Here is a 20,275-nt window from a genome sequence, read left to right on the forward strand (position 1 = left end):
AACACATTTTGGAGAGAAGGTAAACTTCGGACCATTTTACCTACATACAAGAAACTGTGTAGAATGGTTGTAAGGTACTAAGGTAAAACCATTTGACCTACAGACTTGCCATTTCATGGAAGCATACGCTCGTTTGTTAACGTTAATGTAAAGCAAACATGAAGTAATTTCATCAAGAGATGCAGAAGTTGTTTGCACTTTTGTGGGTTGCATGTTAGGGGGGGTCACCCTGTAAAATCCAATCGTGCATCATGCTTTAACGAAGGGAAACAATCCCAAACGACACGCACTTCCGGCTGCGTGTCTGCTTCGAGCATGTGGCGGAAGTGACCACAAAGAGTGACAGGAGTGGAGGACATGCGACACGCTTACTTCAAAACTCTGGGAAAGCCACCACGGACACCGACACAGACTGAATCAAACTAACTTAGACCGACATCGACCGAAACACACAACAAAGTAGACCGAAGCATACCGAACAAGGCCCTTTCAGACGGGCTCTCTATTCCCAGCATCCGTCAAATATTGACTTAAATGTACAAAGAAAAGTATCTACTGTTTCCGGGACCTCATATTAAACTTGTGTCACAAAATGTATCCGGAGTCCTTCATTCAGTGCAACCATGTCATTTCCACTGAAGCAGGAAATGTCTCACGCGCGACAGAGTGCCATTGACCTTTAAACCCACATTTACTATTATAATTATGAATTAAGCAACGCCAAGAAAGCTCAATAGTGTAGCAAGCACCACTTACACAGCGCATTCGCCATCACCACTTCAGTAGTCTATACCGTAAGGCCTTGACTGTTGGCACAGAAAGATGTAGGGTGAAGTTTATCAAGCCAGACCTCTGTATACTACAGAAGCACTAACAAGAGGTTTTGTTTTTATTTGTGCTGAAGTGCACTTTGCAAGTCAGCAGGCCTTTGCCTTGTCTGACAATAGTGCCAGTTGTGTTGTTTTGGAGAACATAATTATAGGGCTAAATGATGCTGTATTATTTATCTTGATAAACTGACTTGCAAGGTATGCAAGTGAAAACCAAGTAAGTAGGAACAAGCTCAGTTTTGAAAGGGTTTTCTACTAACGTTTAAAGCAAAAAGAAGCAGTGGCAGTGAAACTGAACTCTGCCTTAGTATCTGTGTGGACCAACCACACTTTTTAGGGACAGACAAAAGTTTGAAGAAAGAAAGAACGAACTGCTCTACAATATTTGTGCACCTTCCATTCTCAAGGCACAAGAATCTTATCAGTGACGAACGATGTATTAGCTATATTTCATAGCGCTTTTGTGAGGAAGATAGGTTAGTTTCAGATGAGGTTAGTTTCAGATGAGGCTTAAAAGGTAATTGTGTGCATACACTGACATTACACGGGATATTGGTGTCTGTGTCGGTGTTTATTTCGCCATGGATGTGAAAGATGTGCTGCATTTCCTGTTGGTAAGTAGGTTATACGCTTAAAAGGAAATATGTCTGAGCTAGTATTGTTGCCATGCTGTTGTATCTCAGGTCAAACTATGTAAGTCTCTGTATCTTTGCGTGTGTCTGTTACTAAATCTGCCTATATCTCTGTCTGTCTCTTTGGCTGTATTTCAAACAGACAGTCACACACACGCACGCCAGCTTGCACGCAAGCGCGCGCGCACGCACGCTCGCGCATACCCCCCCCCCCCCCCACACACACATACACGCACACGCGCGCGCGCACAAGCACGAGCACAAACAAACACACACATACACACATACACACACACTAAAACACACACGCTTGCGCGTAAACACACACAACCACAAGCACAAACACACACAAACACTGACACTGAAACACACACACACACACACACACACACACACACACACACACACACACACACACGCACACTCACTCACTCACTCACTCACTCACTCACTCTTACGTAATGGCATGAACAATTTTGTCTTCAGATTTGTTTTCTAATACTTCTCTACCAAAACAACAAGAGTTCCAAGTGTTTATGCACGAACACAATTGTTAGAGACTAAGTAAAGCTGACACATGCGTTTCATCTCTCCAGGAATCAAAAGCACATGTGAAAACATACAAATATTCAGACAGAAGCGTTCATGACCAAAGGTCTACAGGCGCCTCATTGGAAATCGTTAAACAAATATCTGTATGCATCTCTTGGGTTAAAATCATTTGAACATGTTGGGCGATTGTAATTAAATAAAGTGGACAAGGTCTCTTAGGACCGATTGAGCACAATTAACAGTCTCAGATATGGTCTATCCGGATATATGACTTAAACGCAGGTGTTCTTAAAGTAGCAACATCACTCCTTACGTATCAGCCTCCGCAAGAAAAAGGGACACATGAAAAGCCTGATTGAAAGACTCCTTCTCGTGACAACAGTCCGGCTCACCCTCTGGCCAGGCTATGACGTGGGACAAGACCATCCCTCCACTTGGTCACACGTCTAAAATAAACACCCTCTGGCCAGGCTATGACGTGGGACAAGACCATCCCTCCACTTGGTCACACGTCTAAAATAAACACCCTCTGGCCAGGCTATGACGTGGGACAAGAGCATCCCTCCACTTGGTCACACGTCTAAAATAAACACCCTCTGGCCAGGCTATGACGTGGGACAAGACCATCCCTCCACTTGGTCACACGTCTAAAATAAACACCCTAGCTGGCTGTTGGCTGTGGTGACATTGAGTATTTTTTTGTTAAAACAGCCAAAAGTGCCATTCGCAAAACGAATTCATCACAATTATGGCACACTGTGCAAAGAGAGCGCACAGACTTTTCATTGTCGGTATGTGATTAAATGGAGGGATGGTCTTATCTCATGTAAAAGCCTGGCTCATCTGAGATGGCGAGTGGAACTGTTTACACAGGAAGGAGTGTCTTTAAAGTTACCTGACTTGGACAAACACGTTACCAACAATACCAACAACCAAGATCTTAGCCACCTTGTGCGGCGAGTGGGGACGTTTTGGACAAACTAATTCATTAGGTGAAACCTATATCAATAATCATTCTTCAGCAGCGCACAAAACACACTCAATATTTCTTAAAACGTTACTCGAAAAGCACTTTATAACCCATGCTTGTGTTTCACCAAAACTTTGAAGGATCACGTAAGCTAGTTCTGAAAACGATTGTAGCTTCAACAATCGACTTGTTATTCGGTGTGTTGATAAAATTAAAGCGGAGTTATGAATAGCATTGTTCAGCCATGTTGGCCTGGCAGCCTTGACCCGAAGAGTGAGTGGCTGCCACCGGAAGTACCAATCCTCGTATTGCTACTTGACGTTTCCGGTTATACTTATACTGTCTCCTGTGACGGTAACACCGACATCTACTTATATATATATGGCAGAGCAATACAGAGGTTGTGTCGTCTTTAAAATTAAGCCGCTAAAAGACTTTTGTTAGGTTGAGTTGTTCATTTGTCCCTTGGTTTTTACATTTAGTCAAGTTTTGACTAAATGTTTTAACGTAGAGGGGGGAATCGAGACGAGGGTTATGGTGTATGTGTGTGTGTCTGTGTGTGTGTGTGTGTAGAGCGGTTCAGACTAAACTACTGGACCGATCTTTATGAAATTTGACATGAGAGTTCCTGGGTATAGTATCCTTACACGTTTTTTTCATTTTTTTTGGATAAATGTCTTTGATGACGTCATATCCGGCTTTTCGTGAAAGTTGAGGCGGCACTGTCACGCCCTCATTTTTCAACCAAATTGGTTGAAATTTTGGTCAAGTAATCTTCGACGAAGCCCGGACTTCGGTATTGCATTTCAGCTTGGTGGCTTACAAATTAATTAATGACTTTGGTCATTAAAAATCTGAAAATTGTAAAACAAATATTTTTTTTATAAAACGATCCAAATTTACGTTCATCTTATTCTCCATCATTTGCTGATTCCAAAAACATATAAATATGTTATATTTGGATTAACAACAAGCTCTGAAAATTAATTATATAAAAATTATTATCAAATTTTTTTTTCGAAATCAATTTAAAAACACTTTCATCTTATTCCTTGTTGGTTCCTGATTCCAAAAACATATAGATATGATATGTTTGGATTAAAAACACGCTCAGAAAGTTAAAACGAAGAGAGGTACAGAAAAGCGTGCTATCCTTCTCAGCGCAACGAATACCCCGCTCTTCTTGTCAATTTCACTGGCACTGCCTTTGCCACGGGCGGTGGAGTGACGATGCGACGAGTATACGGTCTTGATGCGTTGCGTTGCGTTCAGTTTCATTCTGTGAGTTCGACAGCTACTTGACTAAATGTTGTATTTTCGCCTTACGCGACTTGTTTTTGTTTGTGTGTGAGTGTTTTTCTGTTTTACTTTTATCAGCTTTTCTTTGCCAATTTCTATTTGTCTTATGGTATCTGAAAATCATCTAATTAAAGCCAGCTTGGTGTGAGTAAAGACGGAGAGAGGGCTTCCACAAGGACAAAGACACCAACAACAATTATATCAACGTGTGCGTGCGTGCGTGTGTGCGTGTGTGTGTGTGTGTGTATGTGTGTGTGTATGTGTGTGTGTGTGTGTGTGTGTGTGTGTGTGTATGTGAGTGTGTGTACGTGTAAGTACATGTGAAGCTGTGAACTGCTGTTTGTCGTATCGTTTCACGTGAATCATAGGTTTTTTTTACCAAGAGGAGACAAGGAAAAAACAAACAAGCAAACCAGAAAGAAAAAAACGACAACAAAGAAAGAAACAAACCAAAACACCTGCCAAACAGAGCCACATAGTTATTCTACTTTTGTTTTACGAAGACTGAATGATTGTGGCAATCATTCATTCATCTTTCATTCATCTTACGTTGTACAACTTGCGAATTATCCTCCCTTCTGCAAGAAAATGTTTTTGTTTTTTTTCTGGCAGACCATATTGATGACGTCACCAGCAGTGACGGGTCAGTCCGAGTCTGCTGACTTCAGCCAGTACGCCCCCAAGCCGGGGATGTTCAATCGTATGGACCCACCCACCGACAAGACAATTGATCAGCTGATCACAGACGCACTGGGAGGCATTGATGGTGAGAATTATTTTGTGTTTCTTTCTTTTTTTTCTTTTTTTTTTCAATTGAGGTGTTGTAGCTGTTGCGTTTGCTGTCTGTGGTGAGGTTACTGTCGATCCTGTCCATAACGACCGGCCACCGGACCTACCAACACTTATCTTTATAGACAAATGGTCGTTACGGAAATCTGAAACACGTAGGCGGTAAAACTCATCGGGGATCCTTTTGGGTTGTCGCCAGGGCAGGTCCCATTCTATAAATGATGGTGATGGTGGTAGTTAATGGCATTCTTATGACAATGATGATGATGATGATGATGATGATGATGATGATGATGATGATGATGATGATGATGATGATGATTTAACTGGCACAGACCGCCGACCACGTGCACATTAAGACACGCCGCTCGCCAGTGATTGGCATGCAATGTCACGTGTACCTTGCCTCAGTGTTTTCAAGGATAGGCAAGGGAAAAAGATAATCTTCCACAGCTTTCGGCGTGTGTTGGTTGCAGTTGCGTCCAACAAGATCCTGGCGCCCGGGGCCTACGTGCTGGCTGAGCTGGACATGTACCTGTCCCAGGACCAGTTCCTCAACCTCTATGACCCTCCCTCCAGGTGCGTGCTGCAGTATTTGTAGTCCTGTCAGGGGGAAAGTAGTTGCGTTCACCGCCTTAATAGACATACATTCTGACGCTACCTTCCCGGGACCCCCAAACTGTGCGTCGACGTCCCTGCGACCGATACGCACCAAAAACCGAAGAAGAAGAAGAAAAAACTACCAGAAATTCTTGACGGGGGTCCCGCAACGCACCTGACCTGAAAAGAGTTGGTCCCAAGACGCATTATATGTGTGTGATTATGCATACCGCTGATACTGATTAACAGACAGTAATACTAATAATAATAGTTTCTGTACATAATGGACAAGAACATACACTTAAAGGATGGTATCTTTAATTAATATCAGATCCCGAACACATCACGGGTAGGGTTGATCTTCAGTTTTATTAGCCTGTGATAGGACAGATTAATCTAATATCCCTGCGATATTTCAATGCGTTTATAACAAAAACTAAAGACAATGATTACGCAAAAATGTGTCGGCCAGTTTGGTAAGTCCGCCCTGGTTTTTCCTTTTGAAAAGAAAAAAAAGCCTTGTTTGATATGCCGCCGGCCGATGACTGCACGATTATAACCATAGTGACAATAACGACAGCAGTGGAGCGAAGGCAATAAAGTCTTTGATCCTTGATTGATTCTTCACTCTTTGTCAGCAACATACAAAGAGGACCGAATCGCACCGAACCTCTGACGTCATCGCGCCAGAAACGCAAGGCCGCGCGTGACGTCATTCTACGCTGGCCTCACGGCGAGATCCCCTACCAGCTGGCACATGGCGACTTCAACGAGAAGGAGACGTACATGATCAAGCAGGCCATGACAGAGTGGGAGAAGTACACGTGCGTCAAGTTCAGACCTGCTGCTTCCAATGACAGAAACATCCTCCGCATCCAAAACGGAGAAGGGTACGTGTGTGCAAGTTGGAATGGGGGGTGGGGGTGGAGGGAGAAAAGAGGGGGGTGGGGGGAGACGTACATGGTACAGCAGGCAGTGACAAAGTGGAAGAAATACAGATCTATCATGTTGAGTGTAGGCTTGTTCAATTTGGAATGGGGGAGGGGGTAATTGGAGGGGGAGTGGGGGGAGGGGGGGTATGTTAATGCTGAAGCAGGCAATGACATAGTGTAAGAAATACAGGTCCGTCAAATCCAACCTGCTGCCTGCAATGACAGGAAGTGAAGAACCCCCCTCAACACCCAGAACAGTAACAAATGAGAAGGGTAGAGGTGTGAAGAACGCATAGGGTGAGTCTTTGATTTTGAACTTAGAAAGAGCTTTCATGGCCACAGGGAGTGGTTTTTGCTGGTTAAATATTGTGAACAACTTTTCGAACCGTTGCATACATATTGCTATGCTTTTATAGAATGGTTTAATCGTTTGGTCTGTTTATTTTCTGTTGTACAGCTGCAACTCCCAGTTAGGAATGGTGGGAGGGGTTCAACTCCTGAACCTGGATATTGCTGGGTGTCGCTTTGTGAGTATTACTTTTGTAACTCCTTTAAAGAATTAAAACGGTTCAAGGATGAATGCATCTTTGTGGAATACTACACACACACACACACACACACACACACACACACACACACACACACACACATACATACACACATACACACTCACACACACACATACACACACACACAAACAAACAAACAAACACACACACATACACACACACACACAGTCACACACACACACAGTCACTCACACACACAGTCACACACACACACACACACACACACACACACACACACGCATACACACACACACACACACAACACACACACACACGCACACGCAAACACACACACCCACACACACGCAAACACACACACACACACACACACACACACACACACACACACACACGCACAGAAAGAGCGTCTCAACAGCATTCACATTTTTCAATAGACCCCCCCCCCCCCCCCCCTGTTTTTTTCCAGAAAGGTCTGTACCTGCACGAGATCGGCCACGCGATAGGTCTGGTGCACGAGCACCAGCTGCCTGACCGAGACCAGTACATCGACATCCTGCTTCAGAACGTGGCGCCTCACTTCCGCATCTTCTTCAACCGATACTCGCCCACAGTCGTCAACCAGTTCAACGTGCCCTACGAGTACTCCTCCGTCATGCATTATGGCATCACCGTGAGTAGAAAGGCTTCCATTTTAGAATTCATCAAAGTCGGAATATTCTAATGAGATGAAATGCCGGACACCAGCATAGACTCATGCAGCTGTCCACATTTGAAAAAGGCTTCAAATGAAGTTTGATAGAAATGAAAGATATATTACTTGTCGGGCTATCGTATGTGAACACGATTGCACGGGATCAGGGGGGGGGGGGGAGTGCCGATTGGGGAACAGGAAACACACAGAATTGTTTTTTCAAACCATAGCCATGTAAGAGTTTTGACGAATGGAAGCAGGGACAGTGTGACTTCAAATCGATGTATCATTTTGTTGTGCAGGCGTTTTCCTACAACGGGAAAGCGCAGACAATTCGAACCCTAGACGAAACCAAGGAGACGTCCATCGGCAGAGTCTACCTCAAGGAACTGTCCTTCTCTGATGTCAAGGTCGTCAATGAAATGTACGGCTGCAGCGGTGAGTTTCTCCAACAGCCTAAGCTAAAATAAAGTATAGCCCGAAGATATACATGTATTCCGTAAAGAGAAATGTTGCCAGAAGCTAGAAATATTGCCCACAGTTAGAAATGTAGCCCAAAGTTAGAAATGTAGCCCGTTATTTAAAAACCTAGCCCGAAGTTAGAACATATAGCCCAAAGTTAGAAATGTAGCCCAAAGCTTAAAAATGTACGCCAAAAATGAATCTGTACATCACTTTATCCACAGTTAATCTATTATCCAATTACTCAGCTTGTTTGACAAATCAAGACATTAACAAATGCATCGACCCTATGGTCCTCATGGTGGACAGGCATATAAATCAAGAACAAACTTATCTTAGAAAGCGTTTGTTCTGATCCGTCTTTGGCAAGATAGTCAGACTATAAAGACCGTTGGGTCAATGTAAATTAAAACATTCCAGTACGTCATCATTTTTGTTTTGTTTTTTTATAAATGTTTTCACATGTGATGATAAATGGGTTTTTTTAACGCCCTCACGGTTGAACCAGTAGGGGCATAATACCGGTTTTCACATGTTATGATTTGATCTTATTCAAAGTTGTGATATGCATCATCACACATAACTGTCTCATTCGAGATGATAAAGGTGTCTATGTCTATGTCAATGTCTATGTCTATGTCTACAGTGATACCTGATTTTTTCCTTCTCTCCGTGTTGCAGCGTTTTGCGCAGACTTGGTATCGTGCGTGGACGACGGTTACCTGGATCAGAACTGTCGGTGTGTGTGTCCCGATGGAACAGACAGTTGTGAGGTGAGGCACAATAAGTCAGACGACGATGAGGATGACGACGACGATGGCGACAAGGATAAAACTGTGGCGGGTAAGTGCGCAAATAGTATATTTCCTAGCGTACGTCATGATTAGGAATAATTTGTTGCTTCTTTGCTCTTCAGCTAACTTGGTACTTTGTTAGTTAAAAAAAAACATTGAAATTAGATTAACTCTGGTGAGACATTTTGCATTGTTCTCTTTGTGTTTTATTTTAAAGTTCTCAAATACTTCTTCTTCTTCTTTTCGATCGCCGATCACACTTGGAGTCCAGATCTTGAGATATAATTAGTGGTCCTCTGCAGCGCAGCCACTGGCCCGTACAGCTTGTTGTGCAGGGACTCCGGCAATGGCCAGATTTCCTCTCTCAGCACCTGGTGGTTCCTGCAGTCTCGTAGGATGTGGGCCGTGTCCTGCTCTGCTTCTCCACAAGAACACATGGGGGAGGGCACAACATGCAGCTTCCCGTGGAGATGCTGGTTAAGTCTGTTGTGTCCCGTTCTCAGGCGGAAGATGACCACCTGCTGTGGTCTGGATAGCAGGTGGTAGCTGTCCTGTGGCTGGGGCGTCCTGTGCAGAGACTTAATGATGGTCTTCATCTCTGTCAGGCTCACAGGGTTGTTCTCTTGCTCATCTTCTGCACCCAGCTTTGCCATCCTGTCCGCCTCTTCGTTTCCTTGTACACCACAGTGGGAGGGGATCCATTGCAGTACTGTCCTCAGGCTCTTGATGTTGTGTAGAGCGGGTAATGGCAGTTGATGCGTAGTGTTGTGGTTTGTTGGAGTGCGGCCCAACACATACGTCTTCAGCACTCGAGGTTTCTGTCAGGGTGACCTCACCCTTAGCTCATGGCCCAAGGACCTGCCCTGTGAGCACAAGGTTGGTCCATATTAGTCTGGCCTCTACCTTTCGACCTGTCCAGCTTGGGAAGCCCTTCCAGGAGTTTACGCTCCCGCTGGCATAGTTCTTAGGGTCACCGAGACACGCAAACCACCACACCACGTTAAGGAATGGACCATGTGGTGGTCAAATACTTATTTCAAGGTCTAAATTGTTCGCTTTCATCCGAGCTTTCTACGTGAATCTTTGCTTGAAAAACTTAAAGTATCTGCAGGTACTGTCGGGGAGGATATCCCCTTTAATAGTTACTACTTTATGTTTGTTTGTTTGTTTTCTTGATTTGGTTTGCTGTAGTTTGTTTTTGTTTGCATTTTGCGTTAATATGTATGCTATTGTGTCCTACTTTGCGGTACACTTTAGCAAACTGTGACAATAAGTACGAGAGCTGGAAGTGCGCGATATGGGCCAACCAGGGCGAGTGCGAGAGGAACCAGCTCTACATGAAGCAACACTGCCAGCGGGCCTGCGGACTCTGTGATAAAAAGAAAAAGAAAAATGCCAGTAAGTGCTTCTAATGTTAGAGGCAATTACACCATCCACGCACATACACACATGACGAACGGACATTCGCACGCACACACAACGCACGGACCCACACGCGCACACACACAAACGCGCGCGGACAAGCACATGCACACACACACAAGCCCACACACACATGCATTCACGCATACACTCAGGCACGTAGGCACGCGCACACACACACACACGCACACGAACACGCGCGCACACACACACACACACGCACGCACACACACACACACACACACATACACAGACACACTAACACACACACACACACACACACAGAAAGAGCGTCTCAGCACACACACACACTCACGCGCGCGCGCGCGTACATCCGCACCCAGGCAAGCTGGCAGGCTTGTACGAACGCACCGGACATTTGTGTGGTTTTATATTTTCTTCTATTTCTGTTTTGTTCTTCAGAGAATCACTTCACAACCTGGGCGTGGCAGTGGTTTGGGATGTTCACCAACCTCTTTCCCCAGGACTGGATGATAGGTCAGTTCACAGGCCCATGAGGCTTAAGTATACTTCGCGAAGCTTAGCGTACGAAGCTTTAGCACTGAGGTTTTGATAAAACGACTTCGGGAAGTCTTTGCGGAGTCGACTTTGCGCCAAACTAAGGACCGCGTTAAGGGTTTGTCAAGCGACCATGCCGATCAACACCATCGAATCAAAAGCTAAATGTTCTTTTTGCTTCAAAACTAAACTTGTTTCGACAGCTGAGCAAGCCAGTATTCTTGCTTTATGAGTCCCCTGTGCAAATGGCTTTGCCTTGAAGCCGTCCTTAGTTCAGCCCCAAGTCCAGTACGCAATTTAGTCTCGTGAAGTCTGTCCAGCGAAAATTCAGTGCCAAAGCTTCTCGCAGTGTGGTTTGTGCTTTTGTGTGTGTGTGTGTGTGTGTGGGCAGCGTGACTTGTCGAACAAGTGTTTGTATGTTAAAGATACATTTGATTCATACGAGTAAAGATGCGTGTGTATACACGCAGTGTGTCGTGTGCTACAGGTGTGTGATGGGTGTGTTACATGTGTGTTAAAGGTATGTAACAGGTGTGTTACACGTGTGTTGCAGGTGTGTGTAAAGACGTGTACAGCTACGAGAAGTGCTACAAGTGGAAGGAGCAGGGAGACTGTGTCACCAACGAGCTGTGGATGGAGAAGAAGTGCAAGATGACATGCAACTTCTGTGGCAACCCCGTGCTTAGACCAGAAAGTAAGTGCAGTCTGTCTGTCTGTCTCTCTGTATGTCTGTCTCTCTGTCTGTCTGTCTGTCTCTCTGTATGTCTGCATGTCTGCATGTCTGCCTGAACAAAAATTACAAAAAAGAAAGAGAGAATGCTTCATGTTCTGCAGGCTAAATATTTTGCCTCGCAAGGACCAGATATGGGTAATAGGCTTATTATACGAGTTTTTACGCCCTCACGGCTTTTGGTGAGATACATATGTGTATGCGTGTTTAGGTGGTATCAGTCATCTGCACTTATGGCAGAATGACCGAGGTCTTTTACGTGCCATTGTGGTGACACGGGGGTGGGACATAGCTTCCGTCTCTGGGTCTGCACATAAAGTTGACCCGTGTCCGTCCCGGCCCGAATTCGAACCTGCGACCATAGGATCACAAGTCCACTGCTCTACCAACTGAGCTACCGGGACCCCAATTTTTGCATGTCAGCCTGTCTGTTTCTTTCTTTGTCTGACCGCCCCTCTGTCTATCTTTCGCTTAGTAAGTGTGCCTACGTTTTTGTTTCTGCGTTGTCCTGTACCTAATTTGAAAAAAAAAGAAAGTGTACACAGATTGTGACGAAGATTCAGACCGGCCCCCGTAGCACAGTGGTTAGCGCATCGGGCTGCGGACCGGGAGGTCGTGGGTTTGAATGTCATCAGAGTCATGTGGGGTTTTCGGGCTACGGCCGGCTCCTACCCAGAGTGAAAGTTCTATGGTTACTATGGGAGGTGGGAAGGCTGGGATCGCACAGGCGAGTGTCACTCACTTAACGAATGCGACTTTGAGGTTGCTCAGGTTCTGTTTACCTGACCAACACAGCAGTTCTCGGGCCTGGCTGACGCCAGGATATATTATGACAGAAAGCGTAGAGTGCTGCCGTGTCACGTAGTCTCAAACCAAATTGGAAATCCATAGCATCATCATTATTATCATCCTCATCTCATTAATCATCCAAAATTATAAATTGTCCTGGCTCGTGTGGCCCTTCATGCCCGGAGCTCTCATGGTGACCTTGGTCTCAGTGTTCCTGTTCCATCCTTTCCTGAATAGTAGTTCTGCTGTCAGTTTTCAACGTGTGACGTTCTGGGGGGTCGTCGGAGAGACGTGGTGGCGGTCTGCTCTCTGGAGGGGACGCTCACTCAGTCTGGCTCCGCGACTTAACAGTCGTTTGTAGGGGGCATAGTAGGTAGTGGGCTGCGTCCGTTGGCTCGGGACAGAATCACTACTGAACACCATCGAAGTGACTGAGCAGAAGTGCAGTGAAATCGATAAGTCTGGCAGCGGAACGAAAGTCACATGTGGATGGGGCAGTGAGTGCAGTGACGGGGCCGTGTGAGAGCACACCGGGACAATCAACAGGTGTTAGGGGCAGCACACACACACACACACACACACACACACACACACACACACACACACACACACACACACACACACACACACAGATTCATAGTTGAGCTTTTGTTTGTGTTGTTTGTTTGGTTGGTTAAGTTGTTTTGCTTATTTGTTTGTTCTAACTAACTTCAGGAAGAATGTTTAACTCGTTTTGTTGTCAATCAGCTAACTGCAGAGATCGCCACGACAACGCCAAATGTGACAAGTGGGCCCAAGAGGGAGAATGCATCTTGAATGCCAAGTGGATGAGAGACCATTGCCAGCGCTCCTGCCGCGCATGCGCAGACACGCTGAACCCTGACACTCCGGACGACGAAGAGGAGAAGGAAGAAGACTGTGAGAGTTGTGTGGATGTAACGACTATTTTGATTGGTGGCGGGTCTTGCAGACATGCAGACAGGTGGTTAGCTGTTGCTCTGTCTAAATTTATGACCGTCCCATTGTTCCCAACCAAGGATATACCTAAGAAGCTACTGTAGTGTGCATTTGCTTGTGTGTGTGGGGGTGTGCCCTCGTGTGTGTGTGCGTATGTATGTGTGTGTGTGTGTGTGTGTGTGTGTGTGTGTGTCTCTCTGTCTGTGTCTGTCTGTGTCTGTCTGTCTGTGTACTGTGTCTGTGTGTGTCTGTGTGTGTGTGTGTCTGTGTCTGTGTGTGTGTGTACCTCTGTCTGTAGTGAACTTCTGTGTGCATGCGTTTGCATGCGTCTCTTCTTCGTTGTACACATCTAACAATCAAAATAGAGTCAAAACATCTGAATTTAGACCCTGAATCCTGTTAAATAACAAACAACAGGATAACATTAAAAACTACGAAAGCTTTTCCTGGCAGAACTGTATGATATTCATAAAGTTTGACAATTGTGTGCTGTGTCCGTGTGTCCAGCGAGCTGTCTGGACAAGCACAACACAGATGAGTGCCGGGGATGGGCACGGGCCGGCGAGTGTTCCAACAACCCCACCTGGATGATCGCCAACTGTCGCAAGAGCTGCGACAAGTGTGAGGACGGTGAGTTAATTGTCAGTGTGGCCAGTGCGACGTCTGCTTGCCTAGGTGCGTCAGTCTGTGTGTGCTTTTAGCCTGTCTTCGTGTTGTTGTTTTGTGTTAACTTGACTGGATTTGATCATGCAATGTTTGTTTTTTGGTATATTGAGTGATTTCTGGCTTTATATTTTGCAATTGCTTTACATGTTAGTCATATATCCTTAATCCACATGCCCAAAGTCGGCCCCATTTTATGAACAAGTCTTGAAACTTTGTCACCCAACTATCCACCCCCCACCCCCACCCCCACCCCTTGTTTTGGTGTTAAAGACAACAGATCTGAGAAGATCAGTTCTTCAAAGGGTGGTTGGCTAAGAATGGGAGTATAATATTATTTACAGACGTTATAAACAAAAAAATCTAAAACAAAAATAAGGTCCTACCGTGGGAGGTTCCACTATATATCAATATGTATATCCGCTCAAATACACACACAACAGTTTTCTTACAAACCTCTGTTTTCAAGGCACCTGCAAAAACCTGTATGATGACAATCAGTGCGACGTATGGGCTGAAGAAATGCAGTGCATGAATAACTACAAGTGGATGAACACAAACTGTGGGAAATCTTGTGAGACCTGTGAAAATAACGGCACGGAAACCGATACCGGAACCGGAAGTGGTACAGGAACCGGAAGTGGTACTGGAAAAGGAAGGGGTACTGGCACAGGAAGTAAACCCGACTCTGACCGAGGCAGTGTTACCAAGCGACCGGATGTCACAGTTACACGGCGAACGACAACAATGAGAACGACATTGCTGCCTGATACAGGTGTGTGTGTGTGTGTGTGTGTGTGTGTGTGTGTGTGTGTGTGTGTGTGTGTGTGTGTGCGTGCGTGCGTGTGTGCGTGCGTGCGTGCGTGCGTGCGTGCGTCTGTGCGTGTTTGTATGTCTGTGTGTGTGTGTGTGTGTGTGTGCAGAGGCGGGGATTTGTGTAAAAATGAGAGAAAGTATAAGTATTGTGTGTGTCTCAGAGTCATGCTTCAACGCGCACAACGAGCTGGAGTGTCACCGGTGGGCAGAGACAGGTCACTGTGACATCAACCCGCTCTGGATGCACGAGGAGTGCATGAAGTCCTGTCAGGTGTGCGGCCCCGGCACGGGCAGCAAGGGTGAAGGTCAGTATACTTTGCGACATAACTTATACCATAGAATACCACGTGCAATGCATAAAGGTCTGCTCCATTGCAGTCATACCATATCATACCATACCAATACCATACCATACCATACCATACCATACCATACCATACCATACCATACCATACTATACCATTCCATACCATACCACGGCATACCATGCCATACCATACTAAACCTTACCATACCATGCTCGAGGATTTGTGCATGCGAAGACCCGTGACTTTAACAAAAGCGTGTCGTGCTTTGCACAAGTGTGTCGTGTGTTCCACAAGAGTGATATTGTGTGTCATGCAAATGTGTCGTGTGTCATGGACATGTGTTGTGTGTTACAGAAGAGTGTCGCGACCGTGACTCGGAATGTGCTGGCTTGGCGGACCACTGATACTGGGAAACCAACCGTCGCTACAACCTTTACCACAAGCAAGGTTACATAAAATGTGTCGTGTGTTACAGAAATGTGTCATGGACATGTGTCGTGTGTTACAGAAGTGTGTCGTGACCGTGAAGAGGGGTGTGCCGGGTGGGCGGACTATGGGTACTGCGAGACCAACCCTCTGTACAACATGATCCACTGCAAGAAGTCGTGCGACAACTGTAACGGTCAGTGTCCGTCAAGGTCTTTCTCCGCATATCGGTTTCTGTCTCAAGTTTTTCTTTTGCTTCTATGTCACTCTCCTTTCTGCTTGTCAATGTCTTTCTCTTCTCTTATCTTCTTCTTTACCGCCCTTGTCTCTCCTTGGCATTGTCTAGTGCATGTTGTTTGTTCTTAAACCACAACCAAAAGATGTATCATTTGAAAAATGTCAATATAAGATATATAAAAAAGTTTTCATATGTTTTTGCTGAAACTTTGTATACAATTTCATCGTAGTCATTTACATTTGTGCGCACATCTTTATGTATTGATAAAAACCGGAGATACGGCTTTGACAAAATGTTCACGACATACGCCCGCTGAATATTATAAAAGCTATTGCTGCTGTTGCCTTTTTTTGGTGTTGATTTGGTCGTGTTGTGTTGTTTTGGTCGTGTTGTGTTGTTTTGGTCGTGTTGTGTTGTTTTGGTCGTGTTGTGTTGTTTTTCTCCGTCTTCTAATTGTTTTGCTTTTGTTCTTCCTGCGTTTCTTTTTATTATCTAAAGATTGCAGTCTTTCACTCCGAATTGTTCAATGTATGTTTTCTTCCTGTTTCCATCAAAGCACACTGGTTGACTCCCTTATTGTCTCACAAAAATAGCATTTCTGACGTCATAAAGACTTACGTCTGTGTGTTTACGCACAGGTTGCCGAGACGAGCAGTTTCTGTGCGCCCTGTGGGCCAAGGCCGGTCACTGTCAATCCAACGCTGGTTACATGCTGCGCGAGTGTCAACGCTCCTGTAAAACGTGTGAATGACGTCACTAGGCGGACATGAGAAGAAATTGCTCGTCATCTTTCCGTCGTTTTACTCACTATTATAATTATATAGCTCATTGGAAAACTCAGCAGTCGGACGGTAATGCATGTCGTATTTTCCATTTTCATTTATTAATTTGTTGAAGGTCTCTGGTATAAAAAAAAAAGGTTCCTTAACACCGGTTTAGCACCTCCACCTAGAAGTGTCCCCTGAAGGGGGGGGGGGGGGGCATTATGTGTGTTTGCTGTTTGTCTTTGTCTGCCTCTCTTTTGTGTCTCTGTTTCTTTAAGATACACTTACAGGTGATAGGAATGTAAACTGTCATCTGAATTCTTGATTGTCTGTGTATGGGGGAGGTGAGGGTATTTGCGGAGAAAATTCACGGTGTTTTTGTTTTGTGAGTCACTCTACCTACTCCCTCACCTTAGCCCCACCACATACTCCCTCCCCGTGGACCCCCCTCTCTACCTACTCCCTCCCCTTTGCCCCCTCCCTCTACCCTCCCCGTAGACCTGTTAAAGGGGGATAATGCAATGGGGAAGATAGCTATCCAAGGAGAGAAAGAGGCCCCCTTCTTTATTCCCATTTAATTTTTTTCACGCACAAAAACACCTATTTAAAAAGCCTTTTTCAAATTTGTCAGGTGACATGGGTGCATGTTGTTAGAAACAACACGGTAAGTGTCTTTTTCAACAAAAACTCGCACAAATTACCCTTGTTACGCAGAATGAATTGATGCATTTTCTTGTTTGGTTAAGGTCATTTGTATTTTGTTCTATTGATGGAATTTTACAATATAAATCAGTGAAAAATAGTGTAAAACCTTCAACCTACGGTGTCACGCCCAAGCACATGAAAACCTAAAAATACTTGTGTTCAACCGTGAACTCTGCTCATCTCATTTGACGATACGGTGCTCATTTTTCATGCCCCATCTCCGCAAAACCACCGGCCAACTTCCGTTGTAAACATGACTGTGCTTTTGTGGAAGTGTATTCATGATTTTGGAAGGATTATACCCCAGCGCTATCGATGTGGGTACGTAGAGTTTTGATTTAATAGTAAGTGCGCAGAAACTAAAGGTTTAGGCATTCTTTCCCCCCTTGGTGTATGTGTGTGTGTGTGTGTGTGTTTGTGTGTGTGTTTGTGTGTGTGTAAACGCGCGCCGTGTGTGTGTGTGTGTGTGTGTGTGTGTGTAAACGCGCGCCCGTGTGTATGTACGTCTGTGTGTGCGTGTGCGTGTGTTTGTATTTGTTTGTGTGAAGGAGAAAGAGAGAAAGAGGGGGGGAGATAGCAAAGGAGGAGAGAGAGAGAGTCACGAGCATATACTACGATAACACACACACACACGCACACACACATACACACACACACGCACGCATACACACACACACACACACACACACACACGCGCGCGCACGAACACACACAAACTAGTCCACCTTGGGAAGCTTCACTCGTAACCCAAACTGTCCCCCGGGGGACACTTCCAGATGGATATCAGAATGGGGTGTTAAAGCGGTGTTTTGTTAGTTGGGCAATTCTTTCCCAAATAAATGTTCCATTTCCTGTTCGATTGTGACGGCATAGAAAGAAAGGTTATCGCTTACAACGGTGGCTCTCTATGGTCTACGAACACTGTTAATGGCACAATCAATTTTATTGAAAATATGGAAAATCGCCCTCCGACCACGTCATGTTTTACTCCTCAATTCCAGTCGTGGTTTCCTTTTTCTAATGATTTACAAAACAAAACTTAAAAACTAAACCGCTGTCTAAAGTGTATGAAATTATTGGAGTTTTGAAAACAAAATGCTTGAAAGCACTTTCATTATTTGATCGTCATCTGCAAGTGTGCAAAGCTGACACAGTCTTGAAAAGACATATAAGGACAAACTGCTCTATATATCAATGTGCAACAGCGTTGATGTCAGAGACTGACTGATAAAGAAATATCCTGCGGTTTCACAAGTACTTTTGACAAATTGTCTAAATGGGGAGTACGTACATTCGTTAAATTAGAATGAGTGCAAGTGTAAATAGTCTGCAATACATATGTCAACATCGTGTTTGATCCATAGTAAATTGTATTCTAATATTTTTGCGTGAGTTTTGGCTTTGTGATCGCGTGCAGTCTGGATCAAAAGAACGTTTGTTACTTCCATGAATTTCCCAAGAGTACAAGGAGTTGAGAGACACGCTTTTTTGTTCAAACACACAGGCACACAGACACAAACACACATTCACACACTTACACACACACACACACACACACACACACACACACACACACACACACACACACACACACACACACACACACACACACACACACACACACACACACACACACACACACACACACACACACACACACACACACGTCCGCATGATACGGAGAATAACAATTCACAAAATATCGATTCACATGCACATATATAAGTGTGTAGTATACTGACACACACGTCTTTACACACACACACCCTTCCCAACACACACACACACACACACAAACACCCACACAAACACACACACAAACACACACACACACACACACTCCTCTCTCTCTCTCTCTCTCTCTCTCTCTCTCTCTCTCTTTGTCTCACTCGCACTCGTGCACTCAAGTTCATTGTACTACGAAAATCCCACTAGAGAAAGGGGGAATGTACGTTCTGGCTCACCGATTCCGACAGACCCTAAATATTAACGCAAAATAGGCTTCTGGACTAAACTTTTACTAAAATGAAACATGCGACAAAATCAGAAAAATACTGCATAAATCCATACAAAAAAAATACAGTAAAGTAAGGTTGTTTTGAACCAATGCCGGGTCTGTCGGAATCGGTAACCCTGAACGTACATTCTCCCTTTCTCTTATACAACATTCTTAAGCTCAATACGCTCTCTCATTTACAAACTTTACTTCATATGTTCTTTCACTGTTAGAATTATATCTGATACATGCAATGTGACTGTCTAAACGAATAGTTAACTCTTTACAAGTGATTCTATTTTTACTTTTTCTTCCCGTCCTATTTGAATCCCCTTTTTTAAAAACTGCTTTTTCAGATCTTCTATATCGAGTGGCTTGTTATATTCAGCTCGTGTTTTTGTTTGAATACTTGCTTTCTTACTTTTGTAGTCATCAAAGTCTGTTTGTATCTGTTTGAATTCTTCGTCAGAAACTTTTGAATCTTCAAGTGCTTTACTGATAGACAGTTTTAGGCTAGACAATTTTGATGATGCAAGAGTGGAAATGGATTCGTGTTTTTCAAGCTTTTTCACAATTTTTTTCATTATAGCTGATGCTATAAATGATAAACCACCAACTGCTGCTGCCACACCACCTAGGATTAGAGAAACTGGAGTCCCTACTCCGGTAGCTAACAGAATTGTTCCCGTTACACCTGCAGCTGATGCAAGGATAGTAGAACCAGTGCTGGCATTAGAAAGGCTGTTGTAAGTTGTTGAGTACTTACGTCTAGCGCGAGAATATTTTTCTAATTCATCTTCTAGTTGTTTTTGTATATTACTAATGTGTGCCAGTCTGAATTGTTGACTTTCTGCTGCACTT

The 20,275-nt window shown here is 44.5% G+C and overlaps 1 protein-coding gene across 1 annotated transcript; it reads left to right on the forward strand.

The window, feature by feature from the left end:
- The first annotated feature begins 766 nt into the window (after nt 1–766).
- Nucleotides 767–18,799, forward strand: LOC138983637 (zinc metalloproteinase nas-15-like). The gene is made up of 17 exons (XM_070356920.1): nt 767–1,444; nt 4,896–5,049; nt 5,549–5,651; nt 6,311–6,562; nt 7,062–7,131; nt 7,601–7,804; nt 8,128–8,263; nt 8,969–9,130; nt 10,339–10,479; nt 10,927–11,001; nt 11,576–11,716; nt 13,289–13,459; nt 14,006–14,128; nt 14,631–14,936; nt 15,139–15,282; nt 15,794–15,907; nt 16,588–18,799. The coding sequence occupies exons 1-17, from the start codon at nt 1,412–1,414 to the stop codon at nt 16,698–16,700; spliced, it is 2,442 nt and encodes an 813-aa protein (XP_070213021.1). The 5' UTR covers nt 767–1,411; the 3' UTR covers nt 16,701–18,799.
- The last annotated feature ends 1,476 nt before the right edge of the window (nt 18,800–20,275 follow it).

Source organism: Littorina saxatilis, linkage group LG13 (genome assembly GCF_037325665.1).
Source record: "Littorina saxatilis isolate snail1 linkage group LG13, US_GU_Lsax_2.0, whole genome shotgun sequence".
Taxonomy (NCBI): domain Eukaryota; kingdom Metazoa; phylum Mollusca; class Gastropoda; order Littorinimorpha; family Littorinidae; genus Littorina; species Littorina saxatilis.

Coding starts and splice junctions, on each gene's coding strand:
- LOC138983637 (XM_070356920.1), top strand. CDS start 1,412: ATGGATGTGAAAGATGTGCTGCATTTCCTGTTG. Junction 7,132..7,600: donor ATATTGCTGGGTGTCGCTTT/GTGAGTATTACT, acceptor GTTTTTTTCCAG/AAAGGTCTGTACCTGCACGA. Junction 7,805..8,127: donor TCATGCATTATGGCATCACC/GTGAGTAGAAAG, acceptor TTTGTTGTGCAG/GCGTTTTCCTACAACGGGAA.